Source organism: Taeniopygia guttata, chromosome 1A (genome assembly GCF_048771995.1).
Source record: "Taeniopygia guttata chromosome 1A, bTaeGut7.mat, whole genome shotgun sequence".
NCBI classification, from domain to species: domain Eukaryota; kingdom Metazoa; phylum Chordata; class Aves; order Passeriformes; family Estrildidae; genus Taeniopygia; species Taeniopygia guttata.
In genome coordinates, this window is record NC_133025.1 from 21342642 (window position 1) to 21368533 (window position 25892).

General features: G+C 37.3%; 1 protein-coding gene and 1 long non-coding RNA gene across 4 annotated transcripts in view; one reads left to right on the forward strand and one right to left on the reverse strand.

The window, feature by feature from the left end:
* WASL (WASP like actin nucleation promoting factor) overlaps positions 1–25892 on the forward strand; it is a 50218-nt gene that overhangs the window by 19503 nt on the left and 4823 nt on the right. For 2 of the 3 annotated variants that reach the window (XM_072921091.1, XM_072921104.1), the window contains exons 2-10: positions 6283–6417; positions 7526–7612; positions 8131–8227; positions 13047–13070; positions 17867–18035; positions 21243–21285; positions 21664–21817; positions 22587–22604; positions 24844–25364. In XM_072921091.1, the coding sequence (XP_072777192.1) occupies positions 6283–6417; positions 7526–7612; positions 8131–8227; positions 13047–13070; positions 17867–18035; positions 21243–21285; positions 21664–21817; positions 22587–22604; positions 24844–25364 (1248 nt within the window). The remainder of the gene's footprint in view (positions 1–6282; positions 6418–7525; positions 7613–8130; positions 8228–13046; positions 13071–17866; positions 18036–21242; positions 21286–21663; positions 21818–22586; positions 22605–24843; positions 25365–25892) is intronic. The other variant, XM_030256624.4, reaches the window with a different exon arrangement.
* LOC140681381 (uncharacterized) lies at positions 21815–24850 on the reverse strand. The gene is made up of 2 exons (XR_012052545.1): positions 23450–24850; positions 21815–22008 (listed from the first exon to the last, which is right to left on the reverse strand). It is a non-coding gene; the product is annotated as an uncharacterized lncRNA (long non-coding RNA).

The following is a 25892-nucleotide window of genomic DNA, read 5'->3' on the forward strand; positions in this document are numbered from 1 at the left end:
TCTAAGTTTCTGTGAAAGTGCTAGGAAGTCTTTTTGTCTGCTCTAGCAAATGTCTCTGCTACTTGAAATGTTGCATTTGTTAGGGAAGCGTACTTGCATGTTTTTCATGTGGCTTAATAACTTAGGGGTCGTTTCAATAGTAGCAGGCTTAGTCAATCTGTTTAAAATTACTATTGGGAGAGGTTGCAGTGCCTGTCTTCTGTAGGAGTGCATGGTGGAGAGAACGTTCCCCCTGGAAGTGGGTTATCAGCCCTTGCTAGCAGGAGGGGAACATACTGTTCCCACATGACAGGAGACTCCACAATGCCAAGGAGAAAAAGCTACTTTTTTTTTTGTTGAAACAGGACCACTGTGCAGAAGGAAAATTAAACTGCCAGAAAGAGCAAGTAGAGCTTGCTTTTGTGTAGGGCACTGAAATCTTCCCTTGAGAAAGGGATGGAAGTTCTGGTGCCTTGTCCCTACAGCAGGTTTTATGTTTCTGTATTGAGTGATGAGATAAAATGCATAGCTGTATTGAGCACTACAGAAACATTTTTGGAAGCTCCATGTATTTATGACACTGAAGATAAGGCAATTGCAAAACAACAGGGCGTTATTATCATTGTCTAATTACAATTGCATTGAATTACGTTAATTAAGTACCAACATTTAAAAGTGTAATTGCTAAAACCTAAGCTTATTTTAGAACACCACCTAAAATTTCAAGTGCTGTCTCTGCTTGATTAGTCAGTGCTGTATTTTGGTTGTTTTTTTCCTTCAGAGTATTTGTCATCTGAAGAAAAAAAATGTCAGTCACTGCATTCTATCCAGTTGCCTAATTTTCTGTGACTGAAGGTCAATTTTCTATAGAGCACAGTCTCACTTCTGCTTCTTGTCTTTTTCATTCACAAGTCTTTAATGATTGTTTCTGTCTGTTCTTTCTTGACTCAGCCTAATGCTAGGCTATTAGGGATTGCTTTGGTATTGAAGCTTTCTGCTGTTCTGGTCAAGATTAAAGTTAGGCCTTACTAAGCATTTCTACAGTGAAATGGTACTTGATAGCATGTCTGTGTTCCTGAAGCCTGCTCTCTGAGCAAAATTTACAGCTGTTGTAGTGTCAAAGACTAGCAGCAGCTCTTCATTTGTGAACAGTCACCCTAGAAGCAAGCTGTGGGCTGGTGTCAAGCCCCGGTCTTGTATCAAAGAAGAAATGTGTTAGCCAGGAGCACCCAGCATCATCTGGTCAGGCTGCAACATTTTGGTGTAGCTATAATGAAGATTTCCCCACAGCATGTCTTAAAAATACCTGCTATGGGTAGGCATCTCACCAGCTCTGTTACTGATTAGGACAACATTTCCAGATACCTGTTTTATGGAAAAGAGAAGAGAAGAGAAATACTGAATTCTATTCTTGCAGGGTTTGGATTGCACACAGCTATTCACCATAGCTTGCTGTTTTCCCCCAGAAATGTAAAAGTAGCTAATTGAACTGAAAGTCCTCAGACTGACTTGATGAAGAAGCTACAGCCATTGTATAAGCATGGGTTTTTCAAGAGGTTACTGTGCTTGAAAGCAACTGCTACTACTTGCATTCTTGCATTACAGGACAAAGTAATCTCGGGTTTTTTTTAAATATTTTTTCCTGGTTTTATTTGTAAGACACTTTCAGGGGTTGGGAAGGGTAACTTGAGAAAAGCAAGCTTGTCATGTGATTAACTTCTGTGTGTATGCATGGTTCTGCCCCTTTATGGGAAAAAACCCATCACTCTGAAAATTAGGAAAAGGTTGAAAGTTAATGCTAGTGTGTTTTCAGTAGTGCTGTCAACATGTAACACATAAGAATGCTGAACCATTAGAGAAATACATGAAACCTAGATGCATTTGTGCATGCACCAAAATGGGAGTTAGTAAGTACAGAAGTGATTTTGTAGCCCTTAAATGTACCTGGACAGAACCATGAGCAAATAAACTCTAGGCTTTTAATTACCCTTTTTGTGAGCAAGAGCTTGGCCTGGAAGACTTAGAGAAGTCGCATCTGGCCAAAGTAATTTTATGAGCCTTCCATCTTTGCATCACAACCTCTTGTCAGCTGTATGTAAACACTGGAAAAAAACATTCAAATGGGTCTTGCTTTCTGTTCTGCTGCATACTTAGGTGGCTGAATGTCTTGTAGCTTTAAGTTTGCTGCCACTCCTTGTTGTGACTTTTGGCCCACTATGTTTTAATGTCTGTCAGCCATAAGCCATGTATTGTAATGATTCTTTTTTGTAATGAGATGTGCTGCCGTCTGAGTTGGCTTGCTTCACTGTTTTTTGAGAAACATTTGAATTACAGCAAGTCATTAACTTGACAGGCCACTGCAGCAAATGTTCACACCAGAAGCTGATCAAAGTACACATCTATCTGCTGCCCAGTCAGAAACTGTCAGTGGCTGTTGTGATCACATTCTGCAAATGTGTGATGACTGGTTGTGGCTACGTTTTGCAGGCAGAAGGTGTTTTCGTGAGCTTTTTGTTGATACCATATATCCTGCAGTATGGGTCAAAGGGTAGGACCAGCTCTTCCTGTGAGACAGCCAGTGTACAGCTGACAACACAGACTTGCTGCTTCTTAGCTCATCAGCTTGACAGGTGTGACAGGTTCCTGGAATCAGTGGTATGTCCTCCAGCTGGAGGTTGAGTGTGGAAAAAGTAGAGGGAGCAGGTTTGGTTTTCACCTCCACGGTCCATCAGTTTTTGGTGGAGTACCTTTTTTCTTTCCCCTAGGCCTCTTTTCTAGATATACAGCTGTATAAAAAGGACAAGGTCCTTGCCAAAGGTCTTAAAAAAAGCAGCACAAAATCCTCTTCCTGAAAATACAGTAGTAACAAAGTAACCTACTACATGTCAGAAAAAATTACAATCATTATGTTGAATCAATGGTCTGACCTATTCTGAAGAAATATTTACATATAAAAGAACCCACACTTTCAAATTCAACATTCTCTTCAAGAATGCTGTGAGAAACTGAAATAATTAACTACATTAATTGGCTTCAAAATGCTCAGTAAATGCAATGGAAAATTCAAATATGATATTTGTGTAAATGTTCTCAGATGCTACAATTATGCAATTAAATTTGAACTTTTAAAATTGAATTTATTTTCTCAAGTTTTAAATTTCACCATAGTCTGTGTAAATTTCCAAGTGGTGTGGATCATTACTTTTTTATCTTTGTTCCAGAAGCTGAATAGCAGAAAGCTTGGCACCACTGTTCTACATAATGTAAATGAACAGGGGATGAAGTAAAAGGAGTTGGATTTGATTGTCCTCCTCCCTGTGCCCCCCAAAATATACTTTGTATTTTTTTCCTTTTTTGTCCTTTTAATTAAAAAAAAAAAAAGAGTGGTATGACAGCAGAATTTGTAACTTTATATTGTAATATGCAAAAGCTTCATTGCAGCTTGTCAGCACTAGGAATTTGTACAGTGCTAATGAGTAAGTTGAAATGCTGTTGAACTCTAAACTTGGTAGCCCTCAAAACAAAACCTACTTCAGTGAAATTGTTTTCAGTCTTCTAAATCAAGCTCTACTCACAGGGTAACCAAGTATATATTAAATATATTATTATTATTATGCAGAATAAGGACACATTCTGTGTAATAATCTTCTTTGTACTCATGAGGTAGGCGTTGGTTCAAGGTTTTACAAACATTTGTCAAGTTACGACAGTTACTGGTTTACCCAGATACTCCAGTTGGTGCTTTTGCTGTTAGATATGGTAATAAGCAATGCATAGGGAGCCATGTCTTGACACTGGTCACTGTCTCCTGTGCCTTGAATTTAAGCTGTATAATTCATGCCAAGACCACCCATTTCTGTGAGAAGTCCTGTTGGGTAGAGATTAGTGAAAATGGACTTGTCTTGGAGTATTGACAAGGTTTCTTGCACGGGTGGAGAGATATTTGCTGAGCTTAAATGTGGACTGTATAATGGCCCATTTTGCTCCAGTGTGTAGTCTAGTGTCTGTAAGGTTATCAGTTTAACAAGTAGACAATATTGGAGAAATGAGTGGGAGAGACTGTTAGAGAAGCAAAGGTTTTGAACAAAATCTGAACAAAAAAAAACAGGTCATTGCCTGTTTGCTACATAGAGGGAAAAATGGCATCTCTTAGATGACATTAAGTTGCAGATATAACTGTTTTGTTGTGGTAGTATGGGTAATTCTTAGGTCCCTTTTTACTTACTGACAAGTGCAGTTAGGGTTAAATTACTCATATTGTTCTGCGGATTATAGGGAGAGAAGTTTTACTCCACACTTAGTTGTAGAGCATTGGAGGAAGCAACTACAAAACACTCTTTTCATCAGACAATCATGCTTTAATTTCTTCTGTAGGTTACCAGCAAGATTGGTAGTCAGTCTGACAACTTCTGACGACGTGGCTGCAGGGAGAAACAGAAAAGTATCTTGGCTTGTGAAAGCATCACAGTGCTTGGACAAAGGTTATATAGCTTCCCTAAGGTGTAGCTGTCAGTCTGACTATATTATGTTGACTCTATTTTAACAAAACTGAAGTATTTTGATAAAAAAAATCCAGTGAAACGTAGGCTATTCTTTTGAGCTTTTAAACCATTTGAAAAGTATGGCCATGGTGACAATGATATTTAGAAGATAATCTTAAAATGCAAGAAGATGTGCCTACGGTGTAGATGTCTGCTGTTTCAGCAGGTAGTCAGTGTTGATGATGGCAAACTTGTGGAGCAGGTGGGGAAAACCTAATATGAAGCCCATTACTCAGATTAGGTATAAGTCATCCAGAAAGGTCTTGAAACTATTAACAGATCTAAAATAACGTCTCCCTAATATTTCATAGCGATAAAAGAAATGCAGCTTTTTGACTGATCGTGAGATAAGTAGAGAACACAGCAGAAAACTATTATTGCAACTCTATGTTCAGAGGGCTAACAAACTGGATTCATATAGCATAAGTCTTATCCCTATGCAAAGAATGACATAGTTGGACTAGTTAATATCCATGTAAACATGACAAGGATAATGTGTAGTATGTTTTTTTTTATTGGTACAAGAATGACATAAAACTAGTGTAGCTCCCTAAACTTCCTAAAGAGAGCGTAGAGGCCAGTGAAGCAAATATCTATAAAAGGATGTGCAGCATAAAGGAACAACTATGAAGGCATCAACGCCTTCATATTTCAATCTCTTAGCATAAGAGTAAGGAGGGACAATCAACTAAAACTAGCAGGTGGCTAGATAAAAGAAGCTAATTATTCATGCAGTGCATAAGAAAACTGTGAAACACAATCCTGTCCACTGTTATCATGTTCTGCATTTCACACGGGTCTGAAGAGGGAATAGAAAAATTCACAAAGGAAAAATGCAGTATGTGCTGCTGGCTTGGGGAGTTTTGAGTTCCAACCTGGCAGTTCCTGGGGATATGCTTCCATAGTTGTAATGATACATTCTTGTATTCTTACCTTCTTTTGGCATCTGGTGATGCTGAAGCATAGATCTTAGTCTAGATAGCCTCTGGTCTGGCCCATTACAGATCATTTAAGCTTTATGCCTGTATGACTTGGCTGCTAAATAAATATTCTTTGAGGGCTTCCATTTTCCTTTCCTGATGGGACTCTTAAGGTGAGACATATATATACTTAGAAAATATGCTCAAGAATGTTCTAGTGACTGAAGCAAACTGGTGTGGAATAATCTTAATCTCTTACTAAAATCTCTCAGTTTGAAAACAGAACAATTTCTGGTTGCCAGTTGGGAATGAGCCTAACTCATGTGAATTCTCAAGCCATGCCCAGGAATTTTTGGAGTTCAGTAGTTGGCATAGATTAAAATTGTGCCAGAGACCACTTAAACAATTAAGCAATGTCTTCCAGTTGCATTCCACTACCCAGGAGTGTGTCCAGGCACTGTGCAATTTACAGTTTCATCTTGAGTATTGTGTTTGTATTCAGTTTGAAGTACTAAACAGACATTTCCTTGCACAGTAGGACTACTCTGTGTGACCACCATGGTTACTGATCTGCTTCTTACAGGCAAAATTTCTTCGCTGTTTTTCGTGAAAAACAATGAGAAGTTGGGTTCTTAAGGTGTCTAAATCTAGCATAGAAGTGAAAATCTAAAGCACAGGAGGGATTTGGGGTTATTTGAACCTTATGGTGTTAACTACCTAGGAAATCAGCAACATTGCTGCCTAGAACAAGGAGCAAAACTAAGAGATGGTTTGGGAAAGGATAAATTACAGAATTTATCATATTGTTTTCCTTAAAAGTAATAGCTACCTTTTCTTTTTAGACGATGTCTTCAGCAGTTGTTCAGATATATGCAGCAGATCGCAATGCCGTGTGGTCAAAGAAGTGCTGTGGTGTAGCTTGCCTTGTAAAGGACAATCCACAGAGGTCATATTTTATCAGAATATTTGACATTAAGGTAAGCATCTTTTTTGTTTTTCAGAGCCTTTAAGTTTGGTTGTATTCATTCTCCATTTTGAATTCAATGAGTATAGGTTGTAGCTGTGCATTCATAGAAATTTTCCAGGAGTTGTTTTAAGCTGCTCAGTTGCAGTTGTTATCAATAGGTAGTTATAACCTTTTCAGGTACTCTAAATTTAAACAATTTCATATATGTCATCTTTAATTGGTGAAATAAATATCAATTATTTTTACAGCTCTCAGAAGCTGTCCTCTACAGATCTGATTAGTCACATTATTGGAAATTATTAGTGTCACTGATATGGATAGCTATCAAAATTCTAGCAGGTGTCACTACTTTGGATGGTTTAAAGAAATATGTGCTGTCTTATGTATGGGTGGAAACAATCTTTTTGGTCAGTGTGGTGCATGTGAAAACTGCAGGGTAAACAAGTTGTGTGTTCTGACTTTCTGTGGGGGTGGGATGGGTGGCTTTTTCTTTCATTCCCCCTCGACAAAAAATAGTCTTATACTGAAGATCTTTGTCCTCTTATAATATTGCAATCAAGTGAGTGGGAAATGAGATACAAAGTGTCCAAGATGTGTTTTCATAACAAAAATGATGGTGAGAAACCTAAGTCCTACTGACTGTGCTGAGACTTTGGAAAGTTTCCCATTATCTCTGCAGCCAGGAAACAGCTCCTTATCTGTCAGCATTCAGTGCTTCAAGTCTCTCAGATTTGTTCAGGATTGCCAGTTGGCACTTGCATTTGACTTTGTGATTTGGTCACTTGATTGTTAAGACTCTGTCAGAAACCTCTTCCTTGGGTGCTGAGCTACAATGTCATTTAAATATATGATACTTTCTAAAAAGATGAGATTTATGTTCTCTTTAGTTAACTGTTTTCAAGTCAAGCCTGAGATAAGAACAGGAGACTGGAAGTACTGGTGTACTTTGATTTTGATTGAGCTTATCCATTGGGTTAATAGCAAGGCAGATCTTTAATGCTATTCTGTGTCCAATTCTTAATAGGTTCTATTGTAAAAAAAGTTAAATTCTGCCATTTCATCTGAAGTTTTATAGTCTTCTTTTTTATTTGTTTTTTTTTTTCTTTCTTTCTTTTCAGGATGGGAAATTATTGTGGGAACAGGAGCTGTACAATAACTTTGTATATAATAGTCCTAGAGGATATTTTCATACCTTTGCTGGAGATGTGAGTCTCAATGTCTTTGAATACCTGTTTTAAAATGCCTTTGGTTTGAAGAGTATTTTCTTTTAATGTAACTGAGGTTATTAATTAATTCTATGCATTATTTGTCAAAGCTTATTTATTAAAGGAATTTTTGTGGTATCTCAACTAGAAAATTTATTATATAGTACAGAAGCATAAAATGTGGTTCTTTATTTTCAACTTTCTTTAATGAAATTGCATTTTGACTTTTAGTTTCATTAAAATTTATGACATATTATGTATTCTTAAAGCACAAATTTTCCTTTTTCCTCCCCTCTTTGATTTGAAGCTACAATATTTTGCTTATATCTGTAAGCCATGATCTTTAGACACTTGATTAGTAGACAGACATTGCTAAGATACAGTGTTTCACCAAGATTTGGTTCCTAATTTGCAGTGATCTTTTTCTTGTTATACCTTTAGAAAGGTGTAAGACAATATTTAAGAAAATCTTTAAAACATTTTCTTAGTCATGGAGGGGAAATATTAATGTTTTTCAGACATGTCAAGTTGGTCTAAATTTTGCTAATGAAGAAGAAGCTAAGCTATTCCGCAAAACAGTAACAGATTTACTTGGACGACGGCAGAGAAGATCTGGTAAATATTCAAATTAATCTTAAATTCAGGCTTGTTTATGTTATTTTGGGGGGGAGGCAGGAAATTACTGCTATGTCTGAAAGCCACTGGAGGCACTACTACCATATTTATATTTTTAAATAATTGTGCTATTAAACCGTGCTTCTTTCTCTAGTGTGCAGAACTTAGTACTTTATTGAAACAACTCACCTTGGTGTCCTGTTCTGTGAGTGTAAACTGAGACCCCAAGGTTGTGATTTGAAAATACAGATTAAGGGAAACAAAAATTGTAAGCTGACATTGGGAAAACTAGAAATCTTCTTCTAAGTTGTTTTCATATTTGAATAAACCCTCTTTTAGCCCTGGGCTGTTTATAACTGATTTGTTAAATTCTGCCCAAGTGGGTTGTAACAAAAATTTTGCCATCTGGTATGTTCAGTAGTTCATGAATTTTTGGCATTGATCCAGCAGTTAATAGAGAAATATCTTTTATTCAGAACTAGTGATCTTGGCTTAGGCCAAGAACAGAAGACATAATGTGCCTATACTATCCTTAGGAGCACAGGACAGCCAGTGAAGCACAGCATGCTTCTTACCAGCTGCAGGATGCCTTGGGAATGTGGTTAGTGCTTTAAAAGCAGCTCAGGCTTCCTGCAGATCTTGTCTTGGTCATTTTCCAGGGAGCCCATAAACAACTTCCCTGTCTTGACAGCCATATGTCCGTGAAGGATAAAGTGATACAGAATACAGGCTTGGAACAAGTAGATGTGTTCAGGCTTGCTGTAAGATGTAGGGTGGACTTGTGTGTGAGCTACAGGATGCATTTTTTGTAGTCTGTTCTGGAATCGCACTAGCAATGCAGTGTAGGCTTCTGTAGAAGGAGGAAGCCTTCATCCTGGAGAGCTGCCCTTGCAAATGCTCTTGCAAATGTGCATTATCTGTACGTATTCACTTGGATTTCACCAAGGCATGGTAACTCAGGAGCAGAGCACTTACTCTGGGAGCTTAAATGACTTCTATAAGATTCCCTCAGCTCCGAATAAGTTCGTAAGGTTTCATGAGAAGAAGTGTAATCATTAAGAAGTGGCAATTGTAAAGTTTCTTATAATCACATTGTAAAAATAATTTTGCATCTGCTATTTCTGGAGTTTTCTCTGTTACATCTGAAACACAATGCTACAATGTACAGCTACAATGTACAATGATGTGGGGAGAAGTATGTTTGCATTATTGGCCATAGCAAACTTTGAAAATAGTGGTTCAGTCAAACCTTCTGTTCACAGAGTTTTGCTTCCACATAGTGATTTTTTTTTCATAGGACCAGATTGTTTTTCTTGTTTACTCTCTGAACTAATACCTTTGTTTTTGTGCTAAAGCACATGTTACTTTGTATATTGTTTTAACAAACAACTCCACCTCCCCTAACACTTGCAACTTCAAGACAGCTCTTACCCTCAAAACAAAACACTTCAGGTTTTTACTTGTTAAGAGCTGCAAACCAAGAATTTAAAACAGTAACTAGATTCCTTAGTCAAGCCACCAGATGGAGTTCTGTATTTGTCCTTGTGACTATTTAATTGTGCTTCTAAAATAACAAGCTTTGCACTGTTCAAATCAAAGCTGATTTTCTGTTGGTGTTTATGTTTTTATTTATTTATAAATGCTTATATGAAACATATTCATTTACTTATAGATTTTTATGTATACACACAAATTATATCAGAGGTGTATATAATTTATAATATTTATGCATCTTAATTTCTCGATCACAGAGGTAATAGTCTGATAATTTTAATGCTTTTCTATTTTAATGTGATTTTTACTTTCATACCTTCCAAACTGTTTCATTTCATAGCAGTGCCACTTGAGATGCTTTAAGCTCAACTAAATACTCCATGTGATCATTTAGGTGCCTGTTATGCCATTCAGGGCTTGCTAGACTTCTCCAGGAGTCTTATGGAAAACTAATGCTGTTGAAAGGTAGCAGTAACAGCAGTTGTAGCTCACAATGCTATGGCTTGGTGCTGAGGTTAGTACACAAAACACTGTCTGACAGCTAAGAGAAGACACAACAGTGTTCTGCTCTTCCTCACTCAGCATGAAATGCACTCCAGTATACAGACAACCCCTGAGTAAGTGCATCTGGAGTTCCAGAGAGGTGAAAGCTTGACTCCAAATAGAATGTACAAAAGCTTGCAAATGTACAAAATATCAAGTAGAGAATAAAATGAGGGACAAAGGTAGAGAAAGAGTTTTTGATCTGTTGTCTTAATCTTTGTAATAGTGCAGGGTTTCATCTAACTAAACTATTTTGGGTTAGCCTTTTTGCTTTGGGGGTTTGGGGTTTTGGTTTTGGGTTGTTTGTTTTTTAGTCAATTAAATTCTTAACCTTAGATTAGAAAGAAATTGCCATAATTCATTAATTTGTCTGTAGATTTACTTAAATAATCTCTTAATTTAATTCTTAAACCAATCCAAATAGTTCCCCCAGTAAACAAGGTGAACACTGTGTCTCTTCTCAGTGCTTGTCACTGTAGTACACTCTCACTTCGGGCACATAGATATTATTAGTTTTTTATTTTTATTATCTTGCCTCAGAAATGTTAATGTGTGGCATTACACACAAGTGCCTTCTCCACATGCTGAGCACTCATCCCTAAAAGGGAAACAGATGCTTGTTCTTAGCTGCAAGTAGTTCTTTCTGAAGTAGAAGGCTTCTTGACTAATTTTTATGTACTGCTTGTAGCTCATGGGTGGGAGTTCTGTTAACCTTCCATGAAAGTGCTTTTTTCCTTCACAAGCTTTTACCTCCTGAGTACCTTCATAATGGACTTCATAAGTTTCAAGGTAGATACGTCATATAGAGAAAGATTTTTAAATTTGATTTGGTTTTTTTTCTTTCATCTGTGGTCACAGCTTTTGGTTTTGCTGCCTGGGTGACAAGGGCATCTCTAAACTGCTCGCTTGCACTGGATTCAAGTCTTGGCAGAGATTATTTTCATTTCCAGGAATACTCATTGAAGGGAGATGTGTTTTTTGTACATATGCAGCTGCTGATATTCATCTGTTTTAGATCAGCAGACATGTTCATCTTCAAAAACCAGAAAATCTGCCACTCTCGTCAGATCATCTGTACTTCAAGAGCAAAAGTTCATACTTTCTTGTCAGCAGTGGTAACTACAGAAAAACAGAGCTAGTCTCTTTGGGCCACAAATTAATCTAGCCAATAAAAGTTACAGGTTTGGGTTGTTTCCCACTATTTTTTCTCTTGAACTATTTATTGTAATGAAATTTGTAAAGGATTCTCATGGTTTGACTCAAGGCCACCTAACACTTCCTATGAACGCTTCTTGCTTTTGCCATCTTCCCATCCTGTGGCAGATGACTTGCAACAGTCCTGCAATCTCCCTTGCTGTCTCTGAGTTGCTGGCTAGAACTCTGATTATGGTCCAAAGATTGAGTCAAGGGTTGATTTTTATTTTTTTTTAAATTTATTTCTAGGGGACAGTACAAGATGTGGTTTCTTAAGCTGAATCTTGTAGGAAGAGAAAGCACAGTACTTAGCCAAAGAGCCATTTTTCTCACCTCAGACCTGGTACCTTATGCTGAGGCACCCTTGCAGAGGTTCTCCACCTCTATGCCTGAAACTAACTTGCTATGACCTAAAAATAAATTGTCTTTGGAAGGATTGTCAATGAAAAGGTGACTCTCAATGGGTTTTGGTCACCTTCCAATGAAGGTTTGATGATCTTGACATATTCCTTTATTCCTACCTGAAGATCAGCAGCCTTGCATACTTAGGATTGTATGGTTTTGGGGTTTTAAGTATCCCTATTACAAGGTCAACACCATCTGTGGAGGTACCCTCTCCCTTCTTATGTTTGTGAGTCTGGAAAAATACAAGTTACCAGTTTTTCTGGGGCTTGCTGGAAAGTAAAATGCCTATTACAAATTCTTATTACACAACTCTTGGGAGTCCCTGTTAGACTACAGATACTCCAGATCCTTACAGAGCTGTGGCTTTTGTTGTAGTGAGATGATAAACCGTTTGCCTTTATGGGTACTGCTAAATCCAAATTTCTTAAGAGTGTGTGTATAGATACATAAATAGTGTAAATATGTACTGGGCGCTGGATAGGAATTAATAGTAAGTGAGGGAAATCGCCTTTAAAGGGGAACTTATTATTACAGGCTGAGAATATTGAGATGTAAAAACTTTACATTTTAAATCATCAAGCTAAATTCTTCATAGTCTCTGAAACACTGTGCTGCTGTGAATAGAATATCATATTAGTATCAAGGAGATTCTAGTTCTTTCCATATTGTTCCGTTACCTGTTGGATAAGATAGGTGAAGTGTCTTACCCTTGTGTGTCCTATTATTTAGGCATAAAGCAAAAATTTATTTAAATTTTGGGATCTGTGAGGGAACATACTCTATAAAAGTGCTAATTACATTTCAGATAAAAATGAAAGAACAGTTTAATTCAGTGGACATCAGAAAGCATAATTCTTCAAAAATCTTACTTAGGTTGTATTTAAAACAGATACTTTTTGAAAATTTCACTCTACTTCATAGTTGAAATGCCTGAAACCAAGTCAGTAGCTATTGCCTTATGCTCCTGCTCAGTTTGTACACTTGAAATCAGTGCTTATTACCTAAGATTGGGGGTGTTTTGTTCTGTAATACTTTTTTTCAACTGCACAAGTAGACTTTAAGGATATTAATAGATTCCTAAGTTTGAGGTCAAGGTCATTGAAAACTTCATTAGACACTAAAATTTAGAATTAATTTTTCCTGTGATACCTATGATTAAATGGCTCTTTTTCTTTTTTAACAGAAAAAAGACGAGACCCACCAAATGGTAAGCTTTTTGCGTGAATCACTGCATTTTTTTTTTTCCTTCTGCTGTCATTTACTGTTTATGTATAGCTTTGTTTCAGATTTCTTCAGGATAGTCATGTAGTGACAAAACCAGTACACTGGAGGTTACAGTATTCTTTTTGTTTCTGTTCTTTGGTATTTGTTGTGGCTTGAAAACTTCGTGGCTTAGCTGGCATTTGCAAAGAATGTTTCTGGAGAAGCATGTTTTGTTGCAAGTAGGAGAGAGGGCCCTTCAGCTTAAACTCAGAAAACTTTGTAGTATGCACTTGCTGCTTGATCTTCAGAATATGCATGTATAGGATCACAGTACAAGGTTAGTCCATTTGTCTTAATGACAGGCATAATATTGATGAATTTAATAGAATATTATATTTTAATTTTGGTGTATCTGGCTAACCATGAAACATAGTCTTTTGTGTTTATGTCATATGTTTGTCAATATTAAACTCCTTTTGAATGAAGAATTATTTTAATCTCCTTGCCTCTCAGGAACATGTCTCACTAGCATGAAGATACAGGTTCCTCAGGAGACCTTCATATTAAATTGATGGAAAGACTCAAACTATGTATCAGTCTGATACAGAACTTTTTTACCATCCATTCTAACATCATGAAAAAGCCACATCAATCAATATCAAGTTTGCAGTTAAAAGGGGATTTCTCCTGTCGTATTTCTGTCAGTGATCCAGATCATATAGGTCATAGCATGTATTTGTGAATTTGCTGCTTGAGCAAGGGTAGAGTCAATTGCTCTTCTGAAATCTGCTCATGGTTTGTGGTGGTAGCCTTAAAATTTGTTCTAGCCAAGTCATTCAAGCGTTTCTCTGTAGGTCACCAAAATAGTTTATTCGTAACTAAGCCTGAATCATGGGAACTAATGATTCCTTTTATATACCCAGATAAAACCTCCCTCATATGGAATACTTCTCAAAAAATTGTTTTTTATTTTTCCATTAACTTTAAGTTTTGAGGAAATTCAGGCAATTATCAGTTTAGGTCAGGCATTTTTACTATAGATTAAACTTTGACTGGGCTGTTAAGTTTTGAAACACTCACAGTAATACCATGTGTGATGGTCTTGCCAGCTTTTCTGAGCTATCAAAAGGTTTTAACTGCTTTGCTTACCTAAACAGCACATCCCTGATAGCAATGTCTGCAGAGCAGATGGGAATTACAACAGCAGTGGTAATCATGTAGTAACACCTCCCACAAAAAAAATTTAGCCTTTGTCTCTGTTATAACACAAACAATGTATTGGTCTAGTTTGCTATCCTTGAATAAAGTAAGATTGAAGAAAACTAAGCCTGCAAAAACTTTTGTGCTTAAAATACTCTCCATAACTCATGCTGTAAGACCTTGGGAACAATATTTTTCTGAGAAAAAATCTCTCATACTAAACTTGCAGTCATTATCTTTATGCTGAATTTATCTTGAGTGTTCTGTGGAAGACATAGCATTTATGCTCAGTGTTTCAGAGTTACAATCACTTCAGGTTATATAGAGGTTTCAGCATCTATTTTTTAATAAACTGTTTCCTTGGGACACCCACATACTATTTCAAAACCTGTCAAAACCTTTTCTTTTCCCGATTTTATCAAATACTGTAATGCCTGGCTTCTCTGCTGGTGAGAAGTTTTGTGGCCATGTCCTCAGTAGTCACAGATAAAATGTGGTCAAGGAATGGATTATAGCCTCAGGTTGTTATACCCTACACAGACTTCACATTTCAGTATTTGGAATTAAGACTAGAGCAGATACATACTATCAGCATGTAACTGGATGAAAAAAAAACAACCCCATACCTATTGTAATAACTACTAGTTTTTATTTTACTCTTTATATGCAGTTTCATTTCAGAAATTCTGTTGGGGAGAAAATATGAAACACCTGCTTTTTTTGTGCTGGGTATTAATGCATTATTAGCTCTAAAACCGAAAAATGAGAACAGTCACATTGTTGTACTCACATGACCCATAGCTGAAATACTGAGAGGAATTTTGTTTTACTGGGGCTTGTTAGTCTGGATTTTGTGCATACATTGAAGCTGCATGGAAAAAGCACTTGGTGTTTTGTATGACATTTTCAGTGACAGGGATTTAAGGTATTTTGTTTTGTAGAATTGCAGGATTAAACTCAAATTGGCATTTACAGTTATGTAAAATGTATTAGTCTGTAATTTCCTGGGATTTGCTCATTTGTAATTGCTAGGTCTTTTTATGCAAATAAAGAAGAGTTACTGTGGTTGAACTGACCTCGTAGTTAAGTACTGGATGAAATGAGGATTTGTCAGAGTATTAGATTTTGAGGGGATCTTGAGGAACCATGTGGTGGAATTTTGTTTCGGCTGTTAACTAGAACAGTTTGCATTTCTTGTAGGGCTGTCTGTAGTCTGGGACAGGTACCTAGAGAGGCTCTAAATAAAATACAGACTAGAATTAACATTTCAAAATGTTCTGTACAACTTTTTCTGGAGCCCCTTCTGAAGATGTCACAGATATTGATAACAGTGGATGTTTGAGGCCACTGTACTGTCAAGTGCTTCCTAACGATGAGCTCTATATGCCACTCTCATCTTCATTTATGGAGCTGTCTACACCTGCTGGGGAAGGTGCATGTGTAATGATGGGAAAAATTTTACTGGATATAAATATGGCAGTTCTAGAAGAGTACAATTCTTTCCAAGGTTCTTTTATCCCTCGTGGACATCTAAGGTCTAAACTAGACGGTAAGAAAAATTTTCATCGTTGATTTTACTCTGACCTCTTCTATGAATATTATTGTCAAGGAATCAGGATATCAGTCCTTGATTTTAGCTCATTAAACTTCCGTTTGCAAATTGCTGCTGCCTTACATGCAACTGACCATGTTTGGTTAGTTCAGGATTTTATGTACAGGAAGATGCACTTCAAAGACTACTAGAAATTGAAGAAGAGCATCACCAACTTACTAGCATTGTAGAGATACCTGTTTCTTTTTTTGAATGTCAGTACAGCTATTGAAAAATATCGATATAATAGGTGAAAACAGGCAGAATATAACAAAAATTTAATAGGTCATTAAAATGAAGATTAACTCCTAGGGTTTTTTGTTTTGTACCAAGGAAATTATGACTAATTTTCAGTTCATTCTGAAGATTTCACTGAACTTACTGTTAAGTTTAGAGTTGATATTATTTGATGATTAGTCAATTCAGTGCTAGTTTTAAGTGAAACTCTTTAACAATGCAAATTGTTTTGTGTAGTCTTAAGTGGTCAGTTTATGTTTTGTATTCTCAATGGACAGTTGTCTAGATCAAAACATTTCTAGATAAAAGCATTTCTGCTTAGCAGAAAACATTTTAGAATTTTTTTCATGCAATTTCAGTGCAGTTTTTAATCTAAAAGACTCCTACAGGAGTGTTGGAGTTGCCATATGTTTCAGATTAGTTTTGTCTAGCCCTGTGTCACATTTCTGTTTTTGTTTTTTGTCCTGGGCAGTACTAGCTGCCTCCCACTGAGGTGTTTAAATGCAAGTGTCAGCTATGTTACCTGTTGTATTGTCTACTTGTCCTTTCTGATTTTTAAATTGTACTGTGAACATAAGGCTTGTTGGTTCTTTCTGAATGCAGTTATGAAAAACTAGTGTCAAAACAAGGTTCAAATTTATCAAAGTCTAATTATACTTTTTTTATCATCTGCCCAGTAAGGTTCATTCATTTGTTAACTACTGGGTCCTAACTCACAGGGAAATAGGGAATGTTTTCAAACTATTTCTGGCCAAATTGGTTTTAAATGACCTGCTTAATCTCATTTTTCCAGAACTGAAATTACTTACCCTTTTTGTAGGTTTCTTTAAAAATACACCTGTGTATATATGTATGTATACATAAATACGTATATGATAAATGCATAAATTGCCTCTTAGTATTTAAATACTGCTATCACTTGATTGTGTCAGGAATTATCTTTTGTCAAAGCTAAAAAACCTGTCTGGAACATGTGCTAGCTATGTTAGTTTGCTAGTATTACACAAGTCACATAATATTCAAATGTTTAAATATGCAGGAGTATAATTCAGATTCATTTTAAGTAACTAGAATAATAATTCAGAATTATTTATAATTAAGAGCAAAGGTTGAGAATGTAAATGAAACACAAAAATTACAAATTGTATTTCTAGTGTTCTTTTTACTCTCTCTGCAAGCTGTTTCTTATCTGGGACTTCACTGTTTTGAAAACCTGTCAAAGAGTAAGACATAAGAAATCCTGAATAGTTCCACAGCTACTGTCCTATATTTGAAGACACTAGTGTGTCCAGAGCAGCCTTCTGAAACCATTGCGATGTTTAGGTTGTGTGTGTGATGGCAGAAAGCATTCCTACTTGGGGTTTATTAAATGACAGTTCTATCTCCTGAAAGATCAGTTTAGTATGCTGCCCAGGTAATGGCCTCCTGGGTCTTTGGGTCTAACTATTTATGAAAGTCACATTTTTGATCTTATCTAGGCTTGTAGCTATGTTGTATCTTAATGTGTCTCATCATTCCATGTGTTCTGTGCATATTGCAAAAAACAAATTGTAGTTCAGAAAATATTCCTGTTTGCTCTGCTCTAGCAACTTTTTTTTTTTAATCAAATATCTAAATTTATGCATCTGACATCCAGAGCCCATCTGGATGCATGTGGAGCTACAGCTAGAGTTATGAGTATTCTACAGGTCAAAAACAACTCCCAAAATTTGTGGATTGAATGTGGCATTGGTGAAACACAGTAGTAAAAATCCTGTATTTTACTTTCACAGGCCCAAATCTACCAATGGCAACTGTTGATATCAAAAACCCAGAAATAACAACTAACAGATTTTATACTCCACAAGTCAACAATATTCCATACACCAAAGAAAAGAAGAAAGGAAAAACTAAAAAGAGAAGATTGACAAAGGCAGATATTGGGACTCCATCTAATTTCCAGTAAGTATGTTCTTGAGTTTGGTTTTGGATGGGTGGGAGTTTGGTTTTAGATGTGGTTGGGGTGGTGGGGAGGGATGTTGGCATTTTTGCTTTTCTGATTTTTTTTTTGTGTGTGTCAGTTACACTTGAAAATGGCCAACTCTTGAATCTGTGTAACCTGAACTAAGCAAATGCTAGCTTGAATCCTGTGGGGTTTAAAAGAAGGTTAGCTTATACACAGATGAGGATTTTCCTGTAGCTGTAAACAAAAAAAAAAAGTAACTTGTTATTGAAAATCAGCTTAGAAAAAACTTAAGTTGCATAGAGATGCCTTATTGAAGTTGTCATCTCAGTGAAGACTCCTATTCAGCCTCAGTGGTCAACTCTTTAACACTGTGATTCCTATACCTGCACGTATTTTGCTGTGTGTTGTCATGAAATATACATTTGGGTCCTGACTTGTCATAACTGCAGAAGTTACTTGCCATGATTTCATCTTTGGCTTTCTGTTCACAAACTTGTGTTGTGTAGGCTAAGACATGTATCTTGTGATGAAAGTACAGCATGCATCCTTCAGAAATTTTTCCTATTGTCATTTCTTACGTATCTTTAATCTTTTGGAGTAGTCATGACGTACCACTTTGAGCTTCACTTTCATGAAACTTGGTTTTGGTCACTTTACTCAATTAACTGTTGCTTTCCTGAACATTAATTGTTGTAATAATCGTCTCTCTTTTAAAATAAATGTACTTTATTTGCTGAAGCAATAGGAACTTAGATCTTGAGTTAGTTACAGGAGAGATTAGTTTCTGTGAAGCATGAGAAAACCAGTGTGATGTTTACATACCAAGTGAATTTCTTATTCTTTTGAAGTGCTATGTTGCATCATTACACTGATGTGTTTTCCCAGAATATAATTCCATTAAAGTAATGTTGGCATTACTAGATACAGTAACATTACCTCACAGTGTTTTGGGACAGTCCTCTGTGTAATGGATTGTGGATAGAGCATAGAAGATGTGGGCTAAAACACTTCCCTAAACAGAGTCTGCTTAGAAAATTCAGGCTTCAACCCTGTTCTTATTGATCTGAGTATTACTTAAGTACTGCATCTGTTAGTGTCACTTGAACAGAAAAATACAGACAAGAAGGAAGAGGAAAGCAAAAATGAAGAGCGCTTAGGAGCTGGTCACTGTTATGATAAAGACTTGAGCATATATGGACAAAATTTGCATTACCCTGTCAGGCCTCTGTTTGAAACTTGTGGAAGGGGATGTGCACCAGCATAGATATAAAATTGCTCTGAGACTTTGTTTATGATATCTATCATTGTCACTTAGAGAAGCTGCGAGTAAGGTGATAAAATATTTAATGACATTCAAACAAAAGATATGTTCCAGTATCATGTAATGTAACATTAAATTGTAAATGCTGAACCTTTATGAAAGAAGTCTGTTGAAAGTCCTTTTGGCTTGAGGTCTGTTTAAGTTTCCTGTAGAGTGCAACAGCTATATGTCATCTTACAATGTACTGCTGATGTCATCATACTTTAACTGCTGATTTTGTACAAACATATGGAAACTGGCATTTGGTATTGTTAGGCAAATAAGCCAGTAGGATAACTTGTATCACTTGTGCTATGGTAATTGTGAAGATAACAGGGTCACTGTTTATGCCAAATCAAAGTTGCAATCAGTAGATAAAATTTTTGAATGTCTTCTGTTAGACAGATTTGGAGTTTCAGTGTTTTGAGGAAAAAAAACCAACAATCTGTACTCAAAAGGAATGTAACTTATTACTGTATAAATTCTTCTAAGTAGCATAAGACTTGGTGTTACCTGATAAGTATGTATTTGCATTGAAAAGATCTGAAAAACATGTTATAGTCAGTGTGTACAAGTAATTTATCTTACTCTGAAGGGTGAAAAAAAATAATGCTAAAACTATGTCATATAAAACTTCAGTGTCAATTAAGTGCACTAAATTGAGTTGTATTCTCACAGCCTCTTAAAAGAGCATCCCAAGTCACACAGATGTGCACAAATATGTGGGTAAGATTATATTAGAGGTAAACTAATGTCGATTTGCATATGCCAGGTTAATACTTAGTGGTCATCTGTGAGCTGTTAGGAAATGCATGTCTAATTTATGTGAAGCAAGCTGTATCTTAGTTTTCAGAATTCTGTAAACTAATCATCCCATATTTTGGTAGTTAAAGTCATTTAAATAATTAGGGAAAATAGGGACTTCATTGGTTTTCTTCTTTTTTTATGGCATAATTTCACTTTAAACCAAACTTTTTACTTTTCTTGCTTCTTAAAATAAGTAGTTAACTAGTCATAGTTATACCAAAACCAAAACTGGTCATTGTACTTCAGTATTTTAATGAAGAAAACTTGTGCTGCTGATAAAAACAGACCCAAGCAAGACTACAAGGTCCTTTGTGCAAGGCACTGTTTAACAGCAGCTGAGCAATCTTAGTAATTTATCAAGTTTAGCCTAGACTGCATTGGCTACAAACAGCTCACCTGGTATTTTTTGTAACTCTGAGTTAAAACTTCCTGAAAACTGTATCTTGTTTCTAGAGTCATCATATGTGAAAAGAATCACAAAACATGGAGTCCATGTCACAAAACATGGTGACATGATGGTTCTCTTTTCCATATCCAATAGCAGTATTTTGAAGTAGCTTGGAGGGGGACAAAACTCATCTGTGTTCTAACTGGCTCTATAGCATCACATAAAATAATACTTCAGCAGCCACATGAAATGGCTGCTAGAAGCTTAGGAAGATGACAGCTGAAAACAGTCCTGACTTATCTTTGCCAGATGTGAATGGTTGATACACACAGTGGTGACTGGGAGGAAGAGGTTTTCCAGCTGCATGGCACTGAAAAATTTGGCAATAGCTCAAGGTCCAGGGGCTATGTAAAGGCTAAATTTTTCTGATCTCTGTGCAGTCCTTCCGTCATTATCCATATGCACCACAGTGTGGCATGAAGCCTTCATATTTTGCCACAGATTGTAACCTAAGGAAAGAAGTTCTCCACTTGGTCTTCTGGACCTGAGACAAAAAGTGGAAGTAAAGATATTTTACTATTCCATTCTCCAGTGGGGCACTGAGGAATAAATTGCTTAGAAGCTGGTATCTGTTTATCTTGGTGTCCTCTTATTTTAGTTAACAAGATCCTTTTTATGCTGATTAAATGGACTTTTCTGCTTTTTTAGACACATTGGACATGTTGGTTGGGATCCAAACACAGGTTTTGATGTAAGTAATTTAATAAGTTGCTGAAGACAATAATTTAATCTTTAGAGACTTTTTGCATGAAAGATTTGCATTGAAGAACAAGTTAACTGTATGATTAAATAGTTATAAATTGGGATTTTATGATGTGATGTAAACAGTTGGAGTAGAAGGAAGGTAGGGGAGACTGGGGCGGGGGGGGAATATTCAAAACCATCAATTTTTCATGCAGAGTACTTACTTCTCCCCAAGTCATACTTTCCGACTCGGAGGCATGTATGTCACCTTGCTGTTCCTTTTTAACTATATGGTTTGTGGATATTTTTTCCCCCTAATACAAATGATGTTTTAAAAATATCTCCACATTCCAAGCTACTTAAAACTAATGTATCTGATTTGCAGGTGAACAACTTAGACCCAGAACTGAAAAATCTATTTGATCTATGTGGAATTTCAGAGGCTCAACTAAAAGACAAAGAAACTTCAAAGGTCATATATGATTTCATTGAAAAAACAGGAGGCGTGGAAGCTGTTAAAAATGAACTGCGCAGACAAGGTGGGATTCCTTTTATTTCCGTGTAAAAATTAACAGGGTATTTTTTGCTTTAACTATTAGAGTAGAAATTGTTGATGGTGAGCAGTTTTTGATTCTCTTTTCTGGGCTTCATGACACTGCAGTTGCACAGGATCATGTTTCCATGCACTTATGTAAAAATGTTCAGGCATGACCCATGAGAGTACTTGTCCCTGAGGAATAAGGATATTTATGCCAATTAAGTAATTTCCAGTAGCACTTAGTCTGAATGCAAAACTACACAGTTTGATACAGTCTTTTCAGACTCTGTAGGTTAAATATTTATTTATAATCTTAACCTTCTAAATAAATGAAAATGTTGGAAGACATAATGCTGTGGTGGTAGGCTAGCAGGTGTGTATGCTGCCTGCTTACACTAGCAACACTGTTGAGAGCCTTGGAACAGCTACACACCTGCAATGTTTATATTTTTAAAGTTAGGGTTTTTTCTAATTTGAAATTAAAAATAGTAATTTTGAGCATGCTTCTGCTGGGAAAAAGTTCTCAAATAAGCTGCTGCCTGTGTAACCTTTAAATGTGACCTCAGCTGATGCATTATCTAGTGGAAGACAGTAAGTCAATTTAAAATTACACTGCCAGTGTCAAACTTTAAAAAATTTACTTAGAGCTCTTCTCAAGAGAAAAATTATCTAAGGTGAAATTATAGTGGTTTGAAAGCAGTTAATGAGTTGTTCAGTTACTGAAGAGATACAGAATCAGGGTACAGTGACTTGTTACATTTATTTCTTAGGACCCCCTCCATGGAGCGGTATGTACTTGAGCTGGCATCTAAGCATATGCTTCAAAGTATTCATGCTGTTGTGTGATTTCTTTCCTAGATGATACCTTAGTCTGCACCTGTTTGAATGCAATATTAAAAATTATGTTTGAACTTCTGTGTTAAATTGCAAACAAAATTCCCAATTATGAATTGTTTTCTCAGTAAGGAATCTGTCTGCTTCTCTATAGAATCTTAATTCTGTTTAAATATTTACAAGGTTGTTGATCCCATATTGCTAACTTTAAAACTAGATTGAGGAGACTTGCCTTGGAGTCTTATGACTAGCCTAAAATATTGTTAAAATGCCTATTTTTCTATTTTGTATGTGTTAACTTCACATTATGGCCATTTGCATGTATGCAATTAAAAGAAAAACTGCCTCATCTCTAATATGCATGAGGATAATCTACCTCTGTGCCTTTTTGTAGAGGTAGATAAAATATTTCAGTGCGTTTATCCACAATTGCGTTATTTGATGTATGGGCTTGACTGATGTTTGAAGTGTTCTTTTTCAACTGAAAAACATTTTTCTGTGTTTATTGCAAGAATTTCTGTGCTTACATATTCATCCTGCTAGCATGCTGACTAGAGTGTTGCAGAAAAGCTATTCTGCTGAGATGGAAATTATTTTCCTATTTTCCCTGCTCTTTCCCTAGTTTTGGTACAGGTGGTTATTTTTTGCGGTGACAGTACCATCTATAGATGATTATACAAATTTTATTGTTAATATAGGTCTACAGATTAGTGTACATTTACTAAAAAACATAAGATTTTGTTGCTTTTCTTGTACCATCTGTTTGAGGGGGGAGGGAGGGTAAGTTAATAGCACTCACTCCTTGCTGTTCCTCTGTCAATTCACTACAGCTGAGTTCAGACAGGCAGAATGCTGTTCCCACAGATTGGATGTGGCATATCTCTCTAGTTACAATGCGAATAAACCCTTTCCCGAGAGGAAACCAAGGCTGGTGTTAGAAATGCCGAGTGCGCGCAGACTCGGGGCCGTGAGTGCCGTTACCGCCTCGGAGCGCGAACGCCGCCCGGAGTGCCTGGCGCCTTGGTGCGCTGGGTAATCGCGCCCTCCGGCGGCCCTGCGCGGAACTGCAGCCAGCCCAGTCAAAAATCCAGAGTGTTAGCAGGGCGTCTCTTGGAAAATACATGGCATTTCAGGTGCAGTTCTCTCTGTGTAGTTCTTGTGAAGGGGTAGAAAAAAACCAGAAGCTCGTGGAACTTAAGAACATAATACATGCTTTTAAGAATTGTATCTTTTTCTAAAGATGAGCAGGGAAGGAGACATTGAGGTACTAGTGACTCCTGCTTCCCCAAAATCCCATTTTTATGGATGTTCCCTTCTCTATGCCAGTGCAGCCAGTCTGATTTCTTTGCCAGTAACATGAAGGGGATAATAGAAGAGGTAAAGAAGTATCTTCTTAAGTGTTACACCCTTTTTATTATAAAGGCATGTGAAATCAACCATGAATTTTCTTAGTTATATGATGGCACCAGGATTATTAAGTAGTTATGTGTAGCAACCACACAACCTAAAGTACTGTGAGGCATTAGATGCTTAATGGAAAAGGAAATGAAACAGTGCTACTTAAAATGCCATTAGTAGATCAAGTGCATTTCAAGGCCACTTCACAGATAAATGATCCTGTGTGTAGCCCTAAAGTTGGTTCCTTTTGACAGACCCTTCCACGAAAATACTGTTAGAAGTAATTCTCAGTAAAAGAGACTAAGAGTCAGTTTATGCTGCATTATAATGCATTGGAGGGGGGGGGGTGTTACTAGAAGATAGTGCTTTAAAAAATGGTTGTTTCTGTAATTACTTAATGAAATAATGGGATAGATTAGAAAGCGGAAATTCAATATTTCACTTCAAGTGCATTTTCTGAAGAGTTTTTCTCTTTTGTTCTGTCCTAGCTCAACAAAATTGTACAGGATTCTTCTGAACTTTAATCACTCATTCTAAGTCCTGCACCTGCTTCCTGCGGTGGTTGACTCTTTTACAAAATACAAAACTGACATAGGCTATGTGTAGCTTGGTTTGCCCTATAGGCATAGTTTATATCCAGCTGTATCCATTTTAATCCAGAATTGGTGAAATTTGCACAGGCACAGAGATCCTTGCAAAAGGCAAGGCACAGCCTGTGTTCTTTTTCTGCTGGTCTCTGAAGGACCTACGGTTATTGAGTAGCAGGTAATTGAAAGTTGTTTTGTTTCATTTCAGCTCCACCTCCGCCACCACCGTGCAGAGGAGGACCCCCTCCCCCTCCACCTCCCCCTCCCCACAGCTCGGGCCCTCCTCCTCCCCCTGCTCGGGGCCGAGGGGCACCACCTCCACCTCCTTCCAGGGCTCCCACGGCAGCACCTCCACCCCCACCTCCCTCCAGACCTGGTGCAGCTGTGCCCCCGCCTCCTCCCAACCGGATGTATCCTCCCCCACCGCCAGTGCATTCCTCATCCGCGCCATCCGGCCCTCCTCCGCCCCCGCCGCCACCCGCCACTGCCTCCTCTGTTCCTCCGCCTCCTCCGCCTCCTCCACCCCCTCCTGGTCCTCCTCCGCCGCCAGGCCTTCCTGCAGAGGTTGATCACCAGCCTCCGGTTCCTGCGGGAAACAAAGCAGCGCTCTTGGATCAAATCAGAGAAGGAGCTCAGTTAAAGAAGGTAGAACAGAACAGTCGACCAGTGTCCTGCTCAGGAAGAGATGCACTGCTAGACCAGATACGACAGGGTATACAGTTGAAATCTGTGAGTAAAAGCTGCTTCTCATCCAGTTCCCCTTGGGACTTGCAAATGCAGTGTGAACAGTAAAATGTGGCCCTGCTTTGGGGGCTGGATTGTAAGTTTTAGAGTTTCTGAAGCAATGACTAAACAGAAGTAGTACTAAGAAAATGCAAAGAACACATATTTGCTACAGATGAGTTTTGTTGCATGAAATTACCCTTTCAAACTCATTTCCCACTTTTGAGTTAAATCTATAAATCCTACAATGAAGATGCCATAGTATCTGGCTGTACAGAATTTTTGCAAGGATTATGAAAGATTGCTGCTTTCTTGACTATTCAGTTAAATGATCTAAACTGCAGGGGATCAGTTTAAGAGTAATGGTAGTGGAAGGCAAACACTACATTTATTAGTTTATTTTCTTCTAAAAATGGACCTGTTTTCTGCAAATATTGAGGCCTGTAAGAAGGTGGCTGCCTGTGTTTTGACGAGTGCTGCCCCCAAGAGATGCCATAGCTGTCCCTGCTGCAGAACAGGCTATTGCTGTTTCTT